Genomic DNA, 16362 nt, shown 5'->3' with positions numbered 1-16362 from the left:
CACTAGCCGCTTCTGATCTTCTCGAATATTTCAGATAGAATTTCAGAACTGCGAAATTTCCTTATGATCATTTTCGGAATTATTGTTGTTAATGGCATTTCTAATGTATGTTTTTTTCGATATCTATTAAAATGTTCACACTGCGGAGTAGATTTCAGATCGATTGTTCACATTATTCAGGGAAATTGAATAAAAGACTTCTGCTATAGAGCTCTATGCAAATATGTCTCCTTGCCTGCACGTCATCTGTTCTTTTGCGTTGACTTTTATCTACTGCAATATGATAGAGGACAATTACAAACTTAAAAGCAAACATTTTCATGAGAGCAGATAAAAAAAGTTATTTTTTTTCTTTCACCATGTTAATAATGTCAAAACAAGCGCTTATACAAATTTTGGCCACTCGAACGCAATTACGAGGGCTGTGAAAAATAAGTTTCCCTGGGGCCGTTAACAGAAAGAAAACACAATATCATTGAAAGATTTAATTGAACAGATACAGCAATTGCTGAGCGGCTGCCCGGAACGTGGCGAATCACAAGGTTCCCACGGCCGACTGTGAAGAATGCGCACCATCTGGAGATGTTCCCCTCTCCCCTTTTGGCAGCTATTAGGTTACTTCCATGTTCGGCTTTCCCCTTCAAAATTCTGTAGAGTTCCTTCAGTGGAACGCCGAAACTCGGAGTGAGATAAGTGGCCAACAGGCTTGGAGCTCGCATATTCAGATTTCTCAGCCCAAAACTCCCTTGCAAGGACGCGTTTCGCGTATCTTTTAATGTTTTCTACCCCATACAGTCTTTCTGTCCGTCTGTCCATGCACTGCTATAAAGATTTGTCTTGCGAGATAGCTGTTTGATATAAGCGGACTAGGAATGGAGCTGGTTCGAGTCCTCATCGAGGAATAATTTTCTCATGAAATTTCGCACAGTGTATGGGACCGGACAGATACCCACCAGCATCGTGATGAACTTGGGAAGCTACCGTGAGCCACAAAGAAATCCGGATTCGTAACCGAGCTATAACGACTGGGTAGGGGTGGAAGAAGTTCGGACAAGGACTACAGAGAGAGAAAGAAAGGATGAAATAATGAAACAAGAGAGAGTGATGAAAGAATTCGACTTTGTCTAAATAACCGACGTCCAGCGCCTTATATTCTCTAAACGCTGGTTCACAATAAACCGGGAACGAGAACCAGAATGAAAACGAGAAGCAGAGGACGTGAATATGAAAATTTTTGATTCACAATAAACCGAGAGCGTAGACGACTATGCATATCGATATGTATGTCAATAACGATATGTAAAGTCGATATTACGCATTCTGATGTTATTTGTGTATAATTGACCAATGGCGTTCTCTCATGAGTACAAGGCAGCCACGAAATTTCAACTGAAACATTTCATTAGGTACGATACTATAAATATGCCCATGCATCTTTATTATCACAACCTGTTTTAAGTCTACCATAACGTAAAATAATTAGAGAAGAAACATTTGTAATAGAACAAAAATGAACACAACAGTAGTTATTGAATTGAAGCATGAATATGTAGTGTGTAATACAACCAATACAGTAATAAAATATGATTCACTTACGATCGGTGTTCAAAGATGCAGCTATTAAAAGCAACGTATTCTCCTTCATTTTCTCATCTTTATACGAGGCTCGCCGCTTATCGTAAACGTGAGGATTTTCCTCAACACTCAATATTAGAATCTCATCAAATAAAACTTGCTCCATGATGCACAGTAAAGAAGAAAATAATGCATAGGTTATGTCACGGTCTTCTTGCTACAAAATTTACGACGACAAAATAGCTTTTAGATGGCAATAAAATGAATCTAGTGGGCTGTGTTCGGAAACGTGAACGCCAAAGCTGAAACTTGGCCAACTCTCCGTTCCCGATCCCGGGCTCCGACAAGCTTTTCGTTAATTGTGAATGCTCACATTTAAATTTACATATTTTAACAATTTTACCGTTTTCGTTTTCGTTCCGATTCTCGTTTCCGGTTTATTGTGAACTAGCCTTAATTTTCTTCTTTGACTCTTTCTGTCTTCCATTAGGCCTCTCCCTTTAATAAAATTCTCTCCCTCATTATCTTTTTCTCTTCTTCTTGTCACTCTTTCTTTCTCTCGGGCTCATATTATTGTCTCATTTATCTTTCTTAGTTTGTTCTCTCTTCAATCCCATCTCTTCGTCCCTTTTTTCACTATTTCCTGCTTTTTTCTGAGATGATAAACAGTGCTGCCTGGCGGCAGGGGGCAGCATTCTCCAAGTAGTCCGCACTATAACGGGATCGCCGCGCTGTGTGCCGCTGCCCCCTTTCTGGGCCAAGGAGAAAGTCGGGGTCGCCCATTGCACTGACCTACACAAGGAAGAAGACCCAACACCTTTTATGCACTTCAATTCTCATATAAGCGGTGGGATGTAACTTCAACACGTTTTTGGTCGCTGGCCGCTATTCGAAAGTAAAATATTGCGCAGAGAGACTTCTGTTTCATTTCTTAATTATAATGGCAAACAGGACAGAATAATTAATTTAATTTCGTGAGAGTTCATATCATGACCTGCTAAGTATATTATTACGAAAATAATACCTATAAATATTTACTACGAGCTACATATTGCTCGTATTCTACTTAGATCTATATTTGAAGCTTAAGACGAATAAGTACCTACTTATTTAAGAAGACCATCCCATACACTATGGTCCGCAAACCCCCTATTTATTTCATTATATTTGTTGGTAATTATCAATGCAGTTTATCTATTTTCTTTTACAATATCAAGTTTTATTTTTCTTCCTTCAGTAACTTTTTACATGTATCATTACTATTAATATTGCACCAATAACTACTGCATGTGTAATAATAATAATAATAATAATAATAATAATAATAATAATAATAATAATAATAATAATAACAAATAACTTATTTTGCATATAATAGGAGTCATAATCTTTTGTTATTTCTTATATAAATGCAATGCAGTTTGGGGATACGATGATAAAAAAAGTACAATAGTGGCAAAAAACCTTGTAAAATTCATGTTCTGGGAATAATAAGTTAATCAAGTAGCAAAATACCGCTGCAATCGAAAAGTATTGGGACTAAATTTGAATAAGGAACAAAAAAAAGTTTCCTTCCCAGGTAGGATTCGAACCACGAAAGTCTTACTTACCAGTCTATCGTGCTCTGGAGTGAACAAGGCTCTGAAATCAGCTACAAGGGTCGGTCCGGTTTTTTTTTTTTTTTGCCACTACTGTACGTTAGTAAGAAAGATTGAATTCTGCTATACACTACAGGCCAGGTTAAACCCTAAATTATGTCATTAATTTCAATGAGTTATTCTTTGAGATATTTCAAACAAAAAATTTTAATACAATTTTGCTAGTTTTCCCTTCCTTTTCGAAATAAAAATTATTTTACTGTATATGAAATATTTCATAGCGTGTTTTGGGAACGCCATTAATTAATAATTGTACTCGTAGCTAAACATGCATAGCACTGTTCATTAATATTTTGCATATCTGTGATCAAAAACAGATTTCATCTTATTAAACTGTAAATGAAAACTGTGATTCTCAATTAGATTTCAGTTTATCGATTAAAAAATTTCATACAATTTTTTAAAAAGTGTATTTTCTTACTGTAGGTATTTAAATTATGAATAAGTGTATTATAATATTTTACTCTAATTTTGAAATAATTCTGCTTTATTTTATTGACATGTGTTACTAATATTAACTGCAATATTATATTATAGCATTTATTATGTATCCTTCTTTCTTTCGTATGTGTTTGTTGTTTTGTTTTTTCACTATTATGTAGTTTATATATAAATTATATCAATGTAAGCCGCCTATAATTTGAAGCTTTCTTCTGTACGTGGTGAAGTTTAAATACAATAAAATAATATACTTCATACAGTGTGACAATACTCACAATTCTACCTTCAATCACAGATCTTTGATAAAAATATATTTTATCATATTCTTTATGAAAGAACTTTGATAGTGTATTACCAGCCTAAGACATTGTCATTTATTTCCCAATAGTTAATTCAGTTTACGGGATATGATCCACCTGAAAATACATCCATCGATGTGAAAATATCACACTTACAAAATGTCAGTGTAATATTGTTATGTTCTTTGATATGAAAACAACATTTACATTCTTCAAGGCGTATTGGTTTTTATTTATTACTAGCTTAAATTACCCGGCGTTGCCCGGGTTTTAAATTTTGGTCTATTTCTAAATAAACTGTCTGTTAAACTTACCGGAGACCTCGGCAAGAGAACTATATAAAACCAAAACGAACCATATTTACTTATGTTTTCTCCTCCCTAGTGACGAATATTAAAGAAAGTGCCACTAATATCCAAAGAAACTGACTAATCGAAATAATTCCATCTCACCTATGAATAGAGTTTTAACAACATTAAGACCTTATGCTACAGGGATATTTAAGATATTTAACATTGTGATTGATGATAATATTTATCGTACCACGGCATTATGCATTATTAAGCCTTTCTGCCCACGATATATTTAATTTCCTTCAAGGCCAAACTACAATCTGTAACGGATAGATTCTATCAAATACATGGATTTCAGGGTGTTTTGCAGTAACGGAGACTATACTCATCAGAATTCACTCTCCTAGAGAAGGCAATGTAGAACACTACCACAACAGAAAATCATATTTTTCTATAAACGGCCAAGTCATTAGTGACCATAACTTATTAATAAGAGACGGGTTAACAGTAACAGTAAAATAGGCTCTATATTATTATTGCAATATTATAATATTGTAATATTATCACAAATATTACTATAACTTATAATAATTGCTTAAAATCGAATGGCTATAATAGCAATACGTGGGATAAAAACATCATCTTCTTTCGTTTTTCCAGTTAATATTGCCACTCATATTACGTTTCGCATGCGTTTTTGACACAAATTCTTGTTAGTGCATAATTTTGGTGAGTCAATATTTCGCAATAGCAGGTCTACTATGGCTATTCAATATTAAGTAAATTATGTGGTAGCAATCCTTGTAGTTTGAAAGAATTCTATAATTAAACTGGATAAAACAGTCTGTTCACTATCTACAAAACTGCATCGATGAATTCATAATACGGTCCTGGACTGCGTAAAGATATGAATTATCTAGTTTTAGCCTTCATGATGTGTAACAACAATGTAATTTAATTTCGTGTTAAAATTTCCAAGGCCTCGTGAAAGTCTATGTTGAATACAACAGACAATAATAAAGAACAATTGACTGTAGAAGATTTTGCATTGTAATAGTATACATGAATATTTGATCTATTTATCTTTATTCTTTATACATTTAATTAATTTAACTTCCATTTGCACAATTTTAATGTAGCCTATGTTCTTCTCCTGGCTATGAAGGTTAAATGTGCAAACTTTGGCACATATCGGTCAAAGCGTGTAGATTTGTATAGAGAATATACACACCCACATACATACATATAGTACATACACATATACATACATACATACATACATACATACATACATACATACATACATACATACATACATACATACATACATACATACATACATACATACATACATACATACATACATACATACCCACATTCAATTTTATATATTAAGATACCGACTCAATATGAAAATTATGTTCGACAGGAAAGAATGACGAGTTGCGGATCGATCCTGTGAAGGGCACCGTGAAGCTGCCTGGGGAGCGTGAAGAAGGCATCTATGACATGCTGGGGGACATCGTGAGCGACGGCATCTCGAGACTGTTCCAGGACGACGATGACGAAGACGAGGACACGAAGAGGAGCGGCAAGCAAGAGGTGGAGGAGGACGAGGAGGACGACGAGGACGGGGTGCACGCGCTGGAGTCCGCAGAACACGGTGACGACAACAGACTTAGTGGGAAGGTGTCAGTAGATGGGAATGTACAGAGAAGTGTAGAAACAGGTAACATGGTGATAGTAGCACTGCACTTGGTCGCATTATTGGCTCAACCTAAGATTAATCTTAAAGTAGGAATGTTCACAGTATAAACAAATTAGTGGAGACGGAGTCTGCTTTAACATAGTGTGATTGGTTGGACGGTATACGCACTTTGAGGAATTGCTGACATTTGGACGATACCACACTGTCGATGGAACCTGTAAGCAATGCCCAAACGTCGCAGAAATAATTTCTCGAGACACGCTTGAAAACCCGGATATCTTGAAAGCTCGTACGTATTGGCACGAAAATTTGATCATATGCCATCAAGCAACTAACGGTCGGCAAAAATTGAACTAAATTTTAACTATACAGCAGTTAAAGAACAGCAGTGGAGGTTCAGTGCTAGTGCGCTGGGCTTGGGTTCAAACTCCGGTCGATCAATTATGGGTTTATACGTCTAAATTGTATTGGGCAAGACAGTAGTCCAAGCGCAGTCCAGGGATTTTTTCAGGTTACTCAGATTCCCTTATGATATTACAACAATTATCCATAATCATCATCATCTATTACGAGTCGGGCTGGTTGGTGCAGTTGGTATAGCGCTGGCCTTCTATGCCCGAAGTTGCGGGTTCGATCCCGGGTTAGGTCGATGGCATTTAAGTGTGTTTAAGGGGAGGCAGAGGTGAAATTTTCGAAAAAAACTGAAGAAAAAATGAAAATTTGGTTTTTTCCATTTTTATTATCTTTATTTTCATATTCCGATGTTAATTTTTTATTTTGTGCTCTTAAAAGTATGAAATTAAAACCAAGATAACTGTATTACTATATTATTCCCATAATAAACAAATACTTATCATTATTTATATACATTCTCTGAACATATAAATAAAAAGAAATATTGAAAATTTCTTACAATATGGTGCATACGATCATACGATATAAAGTTTTATAAAATTATTGTATTTACAGAACTATTGTACTTAGAAAGTTGAAACTTGGTATGTCCATTACTAATAACATACTTAGTATCCATGATCAATTTCAAACAAATCGGATAAATTTTGTGGATTTTGAAATATTCACCTCTGCCTCCCCTTAAATGTGATAGGCCCATGTAAGTAGATTTACTGGCATGTAAAAGAACTCCTGCGAGACAAAATTCCGGCATACAGGCGACGCTGATATAACCTCAGCAGTTGCGAGCGTTGTTAAATAAAACATGACATTTTTTTTCTATTACGAGTGTAATGTAGACTCACCGCCTGTGGTGCACTCTGGATAGTCTGTGACGAACTAAATGGCCTACGTTTCTCAGCACTAGCGACATCTAGAGTCCACGCTGCCATTAAAACAGAAAGTCTTTAAGATTTAAAGTACCAGTACTTTTATTGATAGCAACGAAAAAACGGAAAACGATAAGTAAACAGCAACTTTGTGAAAAATCAGACTACTATGATTCGTTATGAGATCCTGATGGGAATCAAGAGTATTAAACTAGATAGCAGGCTACAAAAAGCACATCAATGTGCAATGAAATACATTCGTGTTCTATAAAATAAAATAAGTTCATAAAGGAAATCGATTAAAGAAATGAAACTGCGTCGGAAAGAGTGGGTGAAGAAAGAATGATGCTGAAACTGATCAGGAAGAGAAAAAGGAATTGGTTGAGCCAATGTCCGAGAAGAATCTGTATACTGAAGGATGTATTGGAAGAAATGGTGAACGGGAGAAGAGTTCGGAGCAGAATAAGTTATAAGGTGATAAACGACATTAAGATATATGAATTACATGCGGAGACTAATAGGAAGGCAGAAAATAGGAAAGATTGGAGAATGCCAGATTTGCAGTGAAAGACTTGCACTTGGGCAGAACACTATGAACAAATTAATATAATTAAATTATAAATTATATTATTTTCATTCACCAACATAGGCTGGTATACGAGCTTAGGTGATTCCGGAGGAAGATTCCAGCCAAATTATTGCTTCCTCTATGAAATATTCACGATTATTCACCGACTGGAGTCAGGGAAGCTCAGTTGGTATGTTCCCAAAACAGTTCAACAAGACTCTCTGGTGCACTGGAGAGTCCAGTTGGCGAAGCCTGCTAGCGCAGAAGATAATTTGTAATATCTGGTGACCTCTAGACAGCTGCGTCAGCTATTTCTCCATTATTCCTGGAGCTAAAAATTCACCCTTAAGCAAATCACTGACCTCATTTTTCCGCAAGGGGTCGTGCACACAGAGTTCCAACTATAGTCTCAGTGTAATTATAAGGACTTATGATCCACATATTATATCAATATTGCCAAAACAATATTGTAATTAAATAAGTTAAGAATCTCACTTGGAGTAGCTCACCTACTGCGATATTATACTCGTATTGTAGCATTCCCTACATGCATCTGGTCTTTATCCCTACGGAATTCATGAGATATTCTCATTCTTAATAATTTTTATGCTCGACCATGCCGAAATGTAGTAATTATACATCTGGTAGCAGTCTTTAATGCATGTCATTGAAGTACACCTACTCATTAAAGTACAGGTGTTTTCAGCCAATGACAACTCAGCTTACAGGTGTTCAGCCAATGACAAGTCAGCTTTGTACCGTTATAAAACCGCAAATATCGATTATTCTCGGATATGCAATCGAAAGAGAATTAGCGAAAAGTCACGGAGGCTGGAAATCCAATACTGTCGCAGAAGGTTATGTTCTGTTACTATAATAATTAGCGTTAATTGTAAATAATATTCAAATAAATTCAATTTGTCATCTCGTTTTTCAATGTCGAATTCAATAATCAAGGTTATACCAAGAACAAGGTCACTTCCGATCTTGTCAGATACAAATAAAATGTATACATCTGAATAATTTCAAGTTAGAAATATGGTCGAGCATAAAAAGGCGTATGAAACTCGCCTATAATGGTAATTAAGAAGCTCGTATGAAAATTATGAAACTCGCTTGCGCTCGTTTCATAAACATCCATACTCGCTTCTTAATTACTATCATTATAGGCTCGTTGCATAATGTACTAATAACTAATCTATATACTCAAATTAGACTACTCGTTAATACACAATAAAATTAATCAATACATTCAATCGATAATATAAAGCAAATCAACAGAAAGGAGCGTATAAAATTCCGTTCTACTTCTTTTAACAAACAAATTAGTCAACGAGACTTTAAAAAACATGCATCTCAACGTTTTAACAAAGACTGAACTGAACAACTGCAGACGGACAGTAAATTGCGTTCCATATCAAAAGTATTTAAACAAAAGAGATCTCAGCTTTTTTAAGTGTCAATGAAGTATACAACAAAACTAGGAATTTTAATTCATAAAAATATAACACAAGACAGTGTTTTCTTTCATGTTTCCTTCGTTACAACAATTCCAATTTCCTCTATTTACTCTAAGTAGTTTGTAGCTAGAATAACAGATTTTTAACGAGCCTAGTAGTACTCTTAAGCTTAAACTTAGGAAGCCAAAAATGCGACCACTTTGTATATACACATTAGTAAATTAAGTAGTTAAATACTATTCGTAGAATTATTGGTGGCTGTGCAGTCAAGTAGTGTTGATGCATGTTGCCAGTTTATCAGTTGGTGATTTGGTTAAAATGTAGATATAGGCTACTATTAACTTTATTGTAGATTGTTTAGTGGTAGCTTTTATACAATTCTTGTACTGTACATAAACCATAACTCTCTTTATAATATTAATCATCCGATACAAACGCAGTTCAAATTAACGAAACAAGTAAAAATAACGGGATGACAACTTCACCAACACTTTGCATAACTATGTGTAAAGATAAAGAATTGGTTCTCACACTAAGGCTCATAGAAGAGCTCCCATTCTTTCCAGTAGTAAAAGAATATAGTAAGCACCACGCTTCAGTCATCCTCTTACCCCAGTGAAGATACTCAATTTTACGAGAGGCCTTTCACACTAGGACCTAGAAAGTTAAAAGCAAAACAATTTGCGTAATTGATTCAATACTGTGTGTTTTCATATACAGTAATTTGATCGAAACGTATATGAGACGTTTTTGTTTACATTCTCCTCTCGCAAGTCTTGCGGAGTTGACTGCGCACTCCCACTGATGAGCAATGACCTCAAGGACCGTTGCAGCGTTGCAACACGTTACATTTCGTATTCTCAAAACTATTGGACATATCAAAAAACTTATTAGACAAAACTTGTTCGCATTGACTTGATCTATTATCTCTGTGAATTAATGTAATAGGTTCCCTTCCACTCTGTATACAGAGTGTCCCATTTATCTTGTGTATCTATTACAACTTTTTTGTTTGGATAGATATTGGAATTTTTGTTTTTAAGCGTTACTTTAGAACGAGGGGCTAACATGAGTGTGGAGATTTGGTGCATGTAACTATATTATGGTACAAGATACACGTGACGTCATAAATTTTTCAAATAGCACTACATACTTTTAATCATGTTACATTGATTACACACATTAAGACGAGTTCAAAAATGTATCACAATGTCACATTCCTAATCAATGACAACAACAAAACGAAACAAAAACGTACTTCCATGTGATAATGTTATGCTTTGAGAATCACAGAAGATGTTCCAAATGTGACCATTCACATTAATTCACATTCGAAGGCGTTCCCGAAAGACCGTATGACTGCCCGGCATGTTGCTGGCTGAATGGACACAAGCCTGTCGTCTGGTGTTGTCAGAATGTTCTGGTACACACTGTCCTTTACAGTTCCCCAAAAAAAGAAATCGAGTGGCGACGGTCCGGAGAACGTGCAGGCCACCGCACGTGGATTGTGGCGTAGAGAGTTGTTGTGGTTTGTTTACATCTTAAGACAGCAAACACACAACATACGACGTGTACGGACGTCAGTCGTCTTTCGTTTTGTGCAAGTTAATGCACAAGATGAATGGGGTACCACAACAAACGGCAGATTCTGATGACATTCATTTTGCATTTTGTTGCATTGATTGGGAAGGTGATATTGTGATGCATTTTTGAACTCATCTTAATGTGTGTAATCAATGTAACATGATTAAAGTATGTAGTGCTATTTGAAAAATTGATGACGTCACGTATATCTTGTACCATAATGTAGTTACATGCACCAAATCTCTACACTCATATTAGCCCTCCGTTCTAACTTAACTATCAAAAACAAAAATTCCAATATCTATCCAAATAAAAAAGTTATAATAGGTGCACAAGATAAACGGAACACCCTGTATAAACATATATCGATCACTGTTTCAGTTGAACATGTCATTTCCTTAAAAATGTGCATTAATATTTCAAACTGAACGGCTCATTCAGAAATCTAGCGATAGTTCAGATAATAATAATAATAATAATAATAATAATAATAATAATAACAATAATAATAATAATAGTTTTATTTTCCCTGGCAGAGTTAAGGCCATCAGGCCTTCTCTTCCACTCAACCAGGATCAAATGACATACAGAAAAATACATACCGGTATACAAACATTAAATTAAAAATAATAAACATAATTAAGTAAATATATAAGCAGATATGTAATAATAATAGAAAAAACGTTCCTCATAGCTACTTTGTCCATTATCAATCTCAAAACCTATCTGGTATCGAATATCTGTGTTGTTAAATGAACACGCATCTCGTACGCTCAACTTTTTTTCTTTAGGTCGAGGAAAGAAGAAGAAAAAGGAGAGGAGAAGATTTATTCGAAGAATGATAATAAAATTCGTGCTGACAGTTTTACTTATAAAACTGAAGTTTGCAAAACTCATGTACATGTTCGGTAAGTTCCTCCAGTTCAAGATGGTGATGATGATAACCATTAACACCATCATAAACGTAATGCGCTTCATAAAGGAATGGAGGAAGAAGGACGACAAGAAGGTCCACTACTCGTTCGAGCAGGCCCATCACCAGCACCTTTACGACGAGGCGCACCATGTGGATCACCCGTGGATGGAGGACACGGACCACAAAGGCGGCTGGTTCGACGGGATAATATCCCGGTCCAACAACGCGCAGGACATCGCGTACCGTGCGCAGAAGCCGGACAGTCACTACTACACACAGAACCCTGCACAGCCAACGGGCTACCACACTATACAGCCCAGCCAGAAGGCGGCGTACCAAGCACAGAGATCCAATTCCAGGCGGTCTCTATAAGTGCAATGCATAACACTGTCTTTGGCTGAGGAGTGTGATGATACTTGTGCACTACTCGCCTGACTTGGTGTCAGAGGGAAGATAATTGAACTCAAATATTTCAACTCTATTTTAACACAGATCAAAGAAAGAAAATATTACATAATTTTACGTATATGTCATATGTACGTACATGCACCTATAGTCATTATTATCAACATTTTCATCATCATCATCATCATAATTACCATCACCATTATCATCATGTAGCTTTCATGGAACACTAGTTATTCTAGTTAATCAGTTTCGGTTCCACATTAGAACTCAGGTAGTTTCTTTTCATTGGTCTTCCTTGGTTTTTTTTCCTGCTTTTATTGTTGGTACTTTAGCAGTTTTTAAGGTCTGTTTCTTTGTAATTCGATCCTTATGAGGAGTAGATTTAATTTTAGAAAGAGCATTGTTATTTTTGCCATATAATTCTCTTCTACTCTTTGCTTACTTCTCTTGTTACTACGAGTACAAATCAGCTAAGATGCTGCAAAGTTTTATTAATTTCTACATCTTTCATATGTAGACTAATTATATTTGTTTTTTTTTTCTTCTAAAAATGTTATCGAATTCAATTTCTCATTTCTCTTCTGTTATTCTTTGCAATTTTATAGCCTATAGGGAACTCTCTCACTCTTTCTTTCTCTCTATATATATGTATTTTATTTCGCTTCATTTAGACATCAAGTAATGTGAAATTAACACTCTGAAAAAGTATCTGAATGTTTAGTTCAATATTGAAGTTTCAATCTGAACGATAATTAAAGTTTCAATCTGAACGATAATTAAAGTTCCAAAACCGGCCATAAAATATCAAATCTCAATTCTGTTATTACAAACGTAGACCAAAATAAATTATATCTAAATGTCTCAAAATAATCTACAACAAATGAAATTCAATAGAGATTAATTTTCAGAAGTAAACCAGATTATTTGATGTCGCTCATTGATCTCTCGAAATCCTGTCTCAAATTTGATAGTCCAAAACGTAACATCAAAGTGTCCTTGTTTAGCTTTCAAAAACTATTTTTATATGTTAGAAAACAGTTTTAAACACATAGTTAATCTCATAAAGAATACCAATATTTCATATTTCACAGTTATCAATTATCATATATCTGATTTCTTACAATCTATTCGGAGAACATAATATCCATGAAGTTATTTTATAAGTGGGCCTACCAGAGATAAAATTATCTATAAGTTACCATAGCAACTCTTTTAAAGATAAGACATTAATTCCTCAGCCAAAGACAGTGTAACTCAATAACTACAGTTTCCTATAATGTAATTTATTTTTATTTATAGTGTTTTCTAAAGAAGATATTTATATACAACATCTTACTGTGTAAGTATGATCTTTACAGATTTCTTTTTGCTTCTAGTAGTATTTTAGTACTGATATAAAAGAAACTGAACCTTTCCATGCGCTTTTAATTGTAGTTGCTTAGAGATTACATGCTTATGCTAATAAGTAGAATAACACTAATTTTAAATAATGGCAGACGACTTTTCGTAATAAAATAAAACAATATTCAAAAAGTCCTCTGCTGTTATTTAAATATAGGCTAGTAGGAATTGCTGTAAAACTGCTTTCAAGTCTTATTTTTCATACTTATTATTTGATCACCTAAACCTGTACAAAGTTAAGTAACGTGTACGAGAATGATTATAAACTAAGAGTAAATGTTTTCTGATATCACAGTGCTTGGTGAAATTAACACGGCGTTTGGAGGCATCTTTTGGAAAATTATTTACATCTTATAACAGACAGTGACACAAGCATGTTACAAGAAATAACTTTAACATGATGACCATCTCCCTCGAAGATTTCACCACAGAAATACAAAGCGATGTTGTAGTCAAGTGAAATAGAGGAAGGTTCACAGAAAAATCTTGCAGCAGTATTGGGAGAAATGCCCTGGGGGATGAACTTAATGGTTATGCTTCACTCCCTTTGTATGATACATGGGCATGATGTTGAAATTATTTTCCGAAGAACTTACTTGTGTTATCATCGGTTGCACAATGTGAAAACCTTTCCTACAAACATCTCCACATGTTACATACCAGGCTGTGTTCAGGCTTCAAAACTAAGTACATAAAATTTATCATTACTTTTTAATCACTCTCGTACTTCAAGATATCAATTTCGTTCGTAGTAAATTGTGATGCAAGCATGAATGCAATTAGCTATAAAGTTACCTGTTTAATCTGAAAGAATGTGTGAAACATTACCAGTATGTTCCAACTTTATATGGTCATGAGAGCCGTTTTATATAATTTATTTTTATTTAGTTGTGATGTGAGACTTCATTTCGCCAATACGAGGTTGTTTGAGTGTGTGAAATATCAAGTGTTAATATTTAATCAAATGCACAAATATTTCACTGTAAATAATTAAATTATTATTTATTGTATAAATATAATATAGATATATCCCTTTTCCTTTCCCTTTATTTAACACAACCTGTATGCATTTCTTTAACACCTGCAATATAACTATAGCAGCTTAGTAGATTAGCTTGTGTATATATACATGCCACACTATTTTTCTAAGAGCACAATAATGTAGAGCTATCTCCTTGATTGAATGTTATTGTTTAAATACCGCTCTCTCCAACAGTCAAACGATAGGGGAGAGTCGGGTAATATCGGACATCGGGTAATATCGGACAGTGAGTTTATTTCATCTACCACACGATGATAGTACCTGATTGACATGGTTACGTTTCTGTGATGTCGCATAGAGAAACGTAGCCATGTCATTCAGGTACCGTCAACCGGGTATGCTTTACACAAGGGGGGGGGGGTAACTTTACACATTTCTAGAAAAATGGTGTATAACAGCTTTAATAATGGCACACACTTCAGTCTACCACACATATGTGCTGTTGTCACATAGAATCAGTTACACGGAGTTGCTACACATTGTCTGTAATGTGCTGCCTTCTAAACATTTTCTAGAAATGTGTAAAGTTACCCCCCTTGTGTAAAGTATGCCCGGTTGACGGTACTACCATATGGTGGTAGATGAAAGGAACGCACTGTCCGATATTACCCGATGTCCGATACTACCCGACTCTCCCCTAAGTGTACTTTTATTAAACTTTAATTCAAATCAATACGGAAGAATCCTAACGAAATATTTTATATTCAATCTGCCATTTTTCTTTCTTACTCTCTTACCGTAAGTATGTGCAGCGTTTATAGATGTGTCGACATAGTAAATTATAGAATACCCGAAATATGCGTAGTAGTAGTAGTAGTAGTAGTAGTAGTAGTAGTAGTAGTAGTAGTAGTAGTAGTAGTAGTAGTAGTACCAGCACTATAGGTATCCTACAAGCAAAACTCAGCTCAAACTCCTCTCGCCGCGCATGCTATACCCCTCTTACCCTCCTGCAGTAGGCTGGTTCTTTAATAAGCGGCTACTGGTATAGCTATAACGGCTACGGTTGCGGACATGTGCACTCAAAGAGCAGCTGTAACAATAACCAATTAAGTGAATATAACATTACAAGATGTCAACATCGTCTCTTTCTAAGTCACAATCGGTATCTATCTTCACTGAAACTGTCCTCATTCTTAAATTTTAAATATTTAAATGAAATGAAATTAATATTTAACATAAAACGCTATGTGACTCCCTGACTCTGTAGCAATAACACGTGTTCAGTTCAGCACACGAAGATAATACGTGCGCATGCGCATAGTGTCGGCGATGTGATTGGAGACGGGGAGCATGCTGGGAAAGGGAGCATACGTCATCTGCGCGAGACAGTCACGCCCGCTGGTTTCTGCGCACTGGATGCCTATGAGCGTATTCCGAATCTCACCGGTGAGCAATCCGATGGCATCACGGTGTTCCGAATTCCACCGATGACGTCATTGACGCTCCACCGGTGTCGCACCGGTGCCATCAACTTGCAGAGGTGGTGGCAGTCTCCATCAGCCGCCATCAGTGAATCTGATTGGTTCTTGTATAGGGCGGGAATTACCAGACGAATGATATCGTGCACTGTTGTGTCATGGCGGTGTGTTCTGCTTTAGTTCTGCTGTATTGTTTGTAATGAGCACAACGTAAAAACAATATGTTAATGGCTTATGAGCGAACATGTCAACGGACCAGTTATTACTACCGGTTCAAGAAGTAAGTTGTTTATGATCTCTTTCATTTG

The 16362-nt window shown here is 35.6% G+C and overlaps 1 protein-coding gene across 3 annotated transcripts in view; it reads left to right on the top strand.

Annotated features, from left to right (window-relative positions):
• LOC138705806 (uncharacterized) overlaps positions 1-16362 on the top strand; it is a 92493-nt gene that overhangs the window by 52191 nt on the left and 23940 nt on the right. Inside the window, exons 3-4 of one of the 3 annotated variants that reach the window (XM_069834465.1) lie at positions 5696-5995; positions 11661-14583. In XM_069834465.1, coding sequence (XP_069690566.1) covers positions 5696-5995; positions 11661-12157 — 797 coding nt within the window. In that variant the 3' untranslated portion in view covers positions 12158-14583. Of the gene's footprint in view, positions 1-5695; positions 5996-11660; positions 14584-16362 lie in introns of those variants that run through there. The other 2 variants (XM_069834474.1, XM_069834471.1) reach the window with 2 other exon arrangements.

This window comes from Periplaneta americana, chromosome 1 (genome assembly GCF_040183065.1).
Source record: "Periplaneta americana isolate PAMFEO1 chromosome 1, P.americana_PAMFEO1_priV1, whole genome shotgun sequence".
In the NCBI taxonomy this organism is placed as follows: Eukaryota; Metazoa; Arthropoda; class Insecta; order Blattodea; family Blattidae; genus Periplaneta; species Periplaneta americana.
Note: the sequence above shows the minus strand (reverse complement) of the source record. Positions and strands in the feature narration are given on the sequence as shown.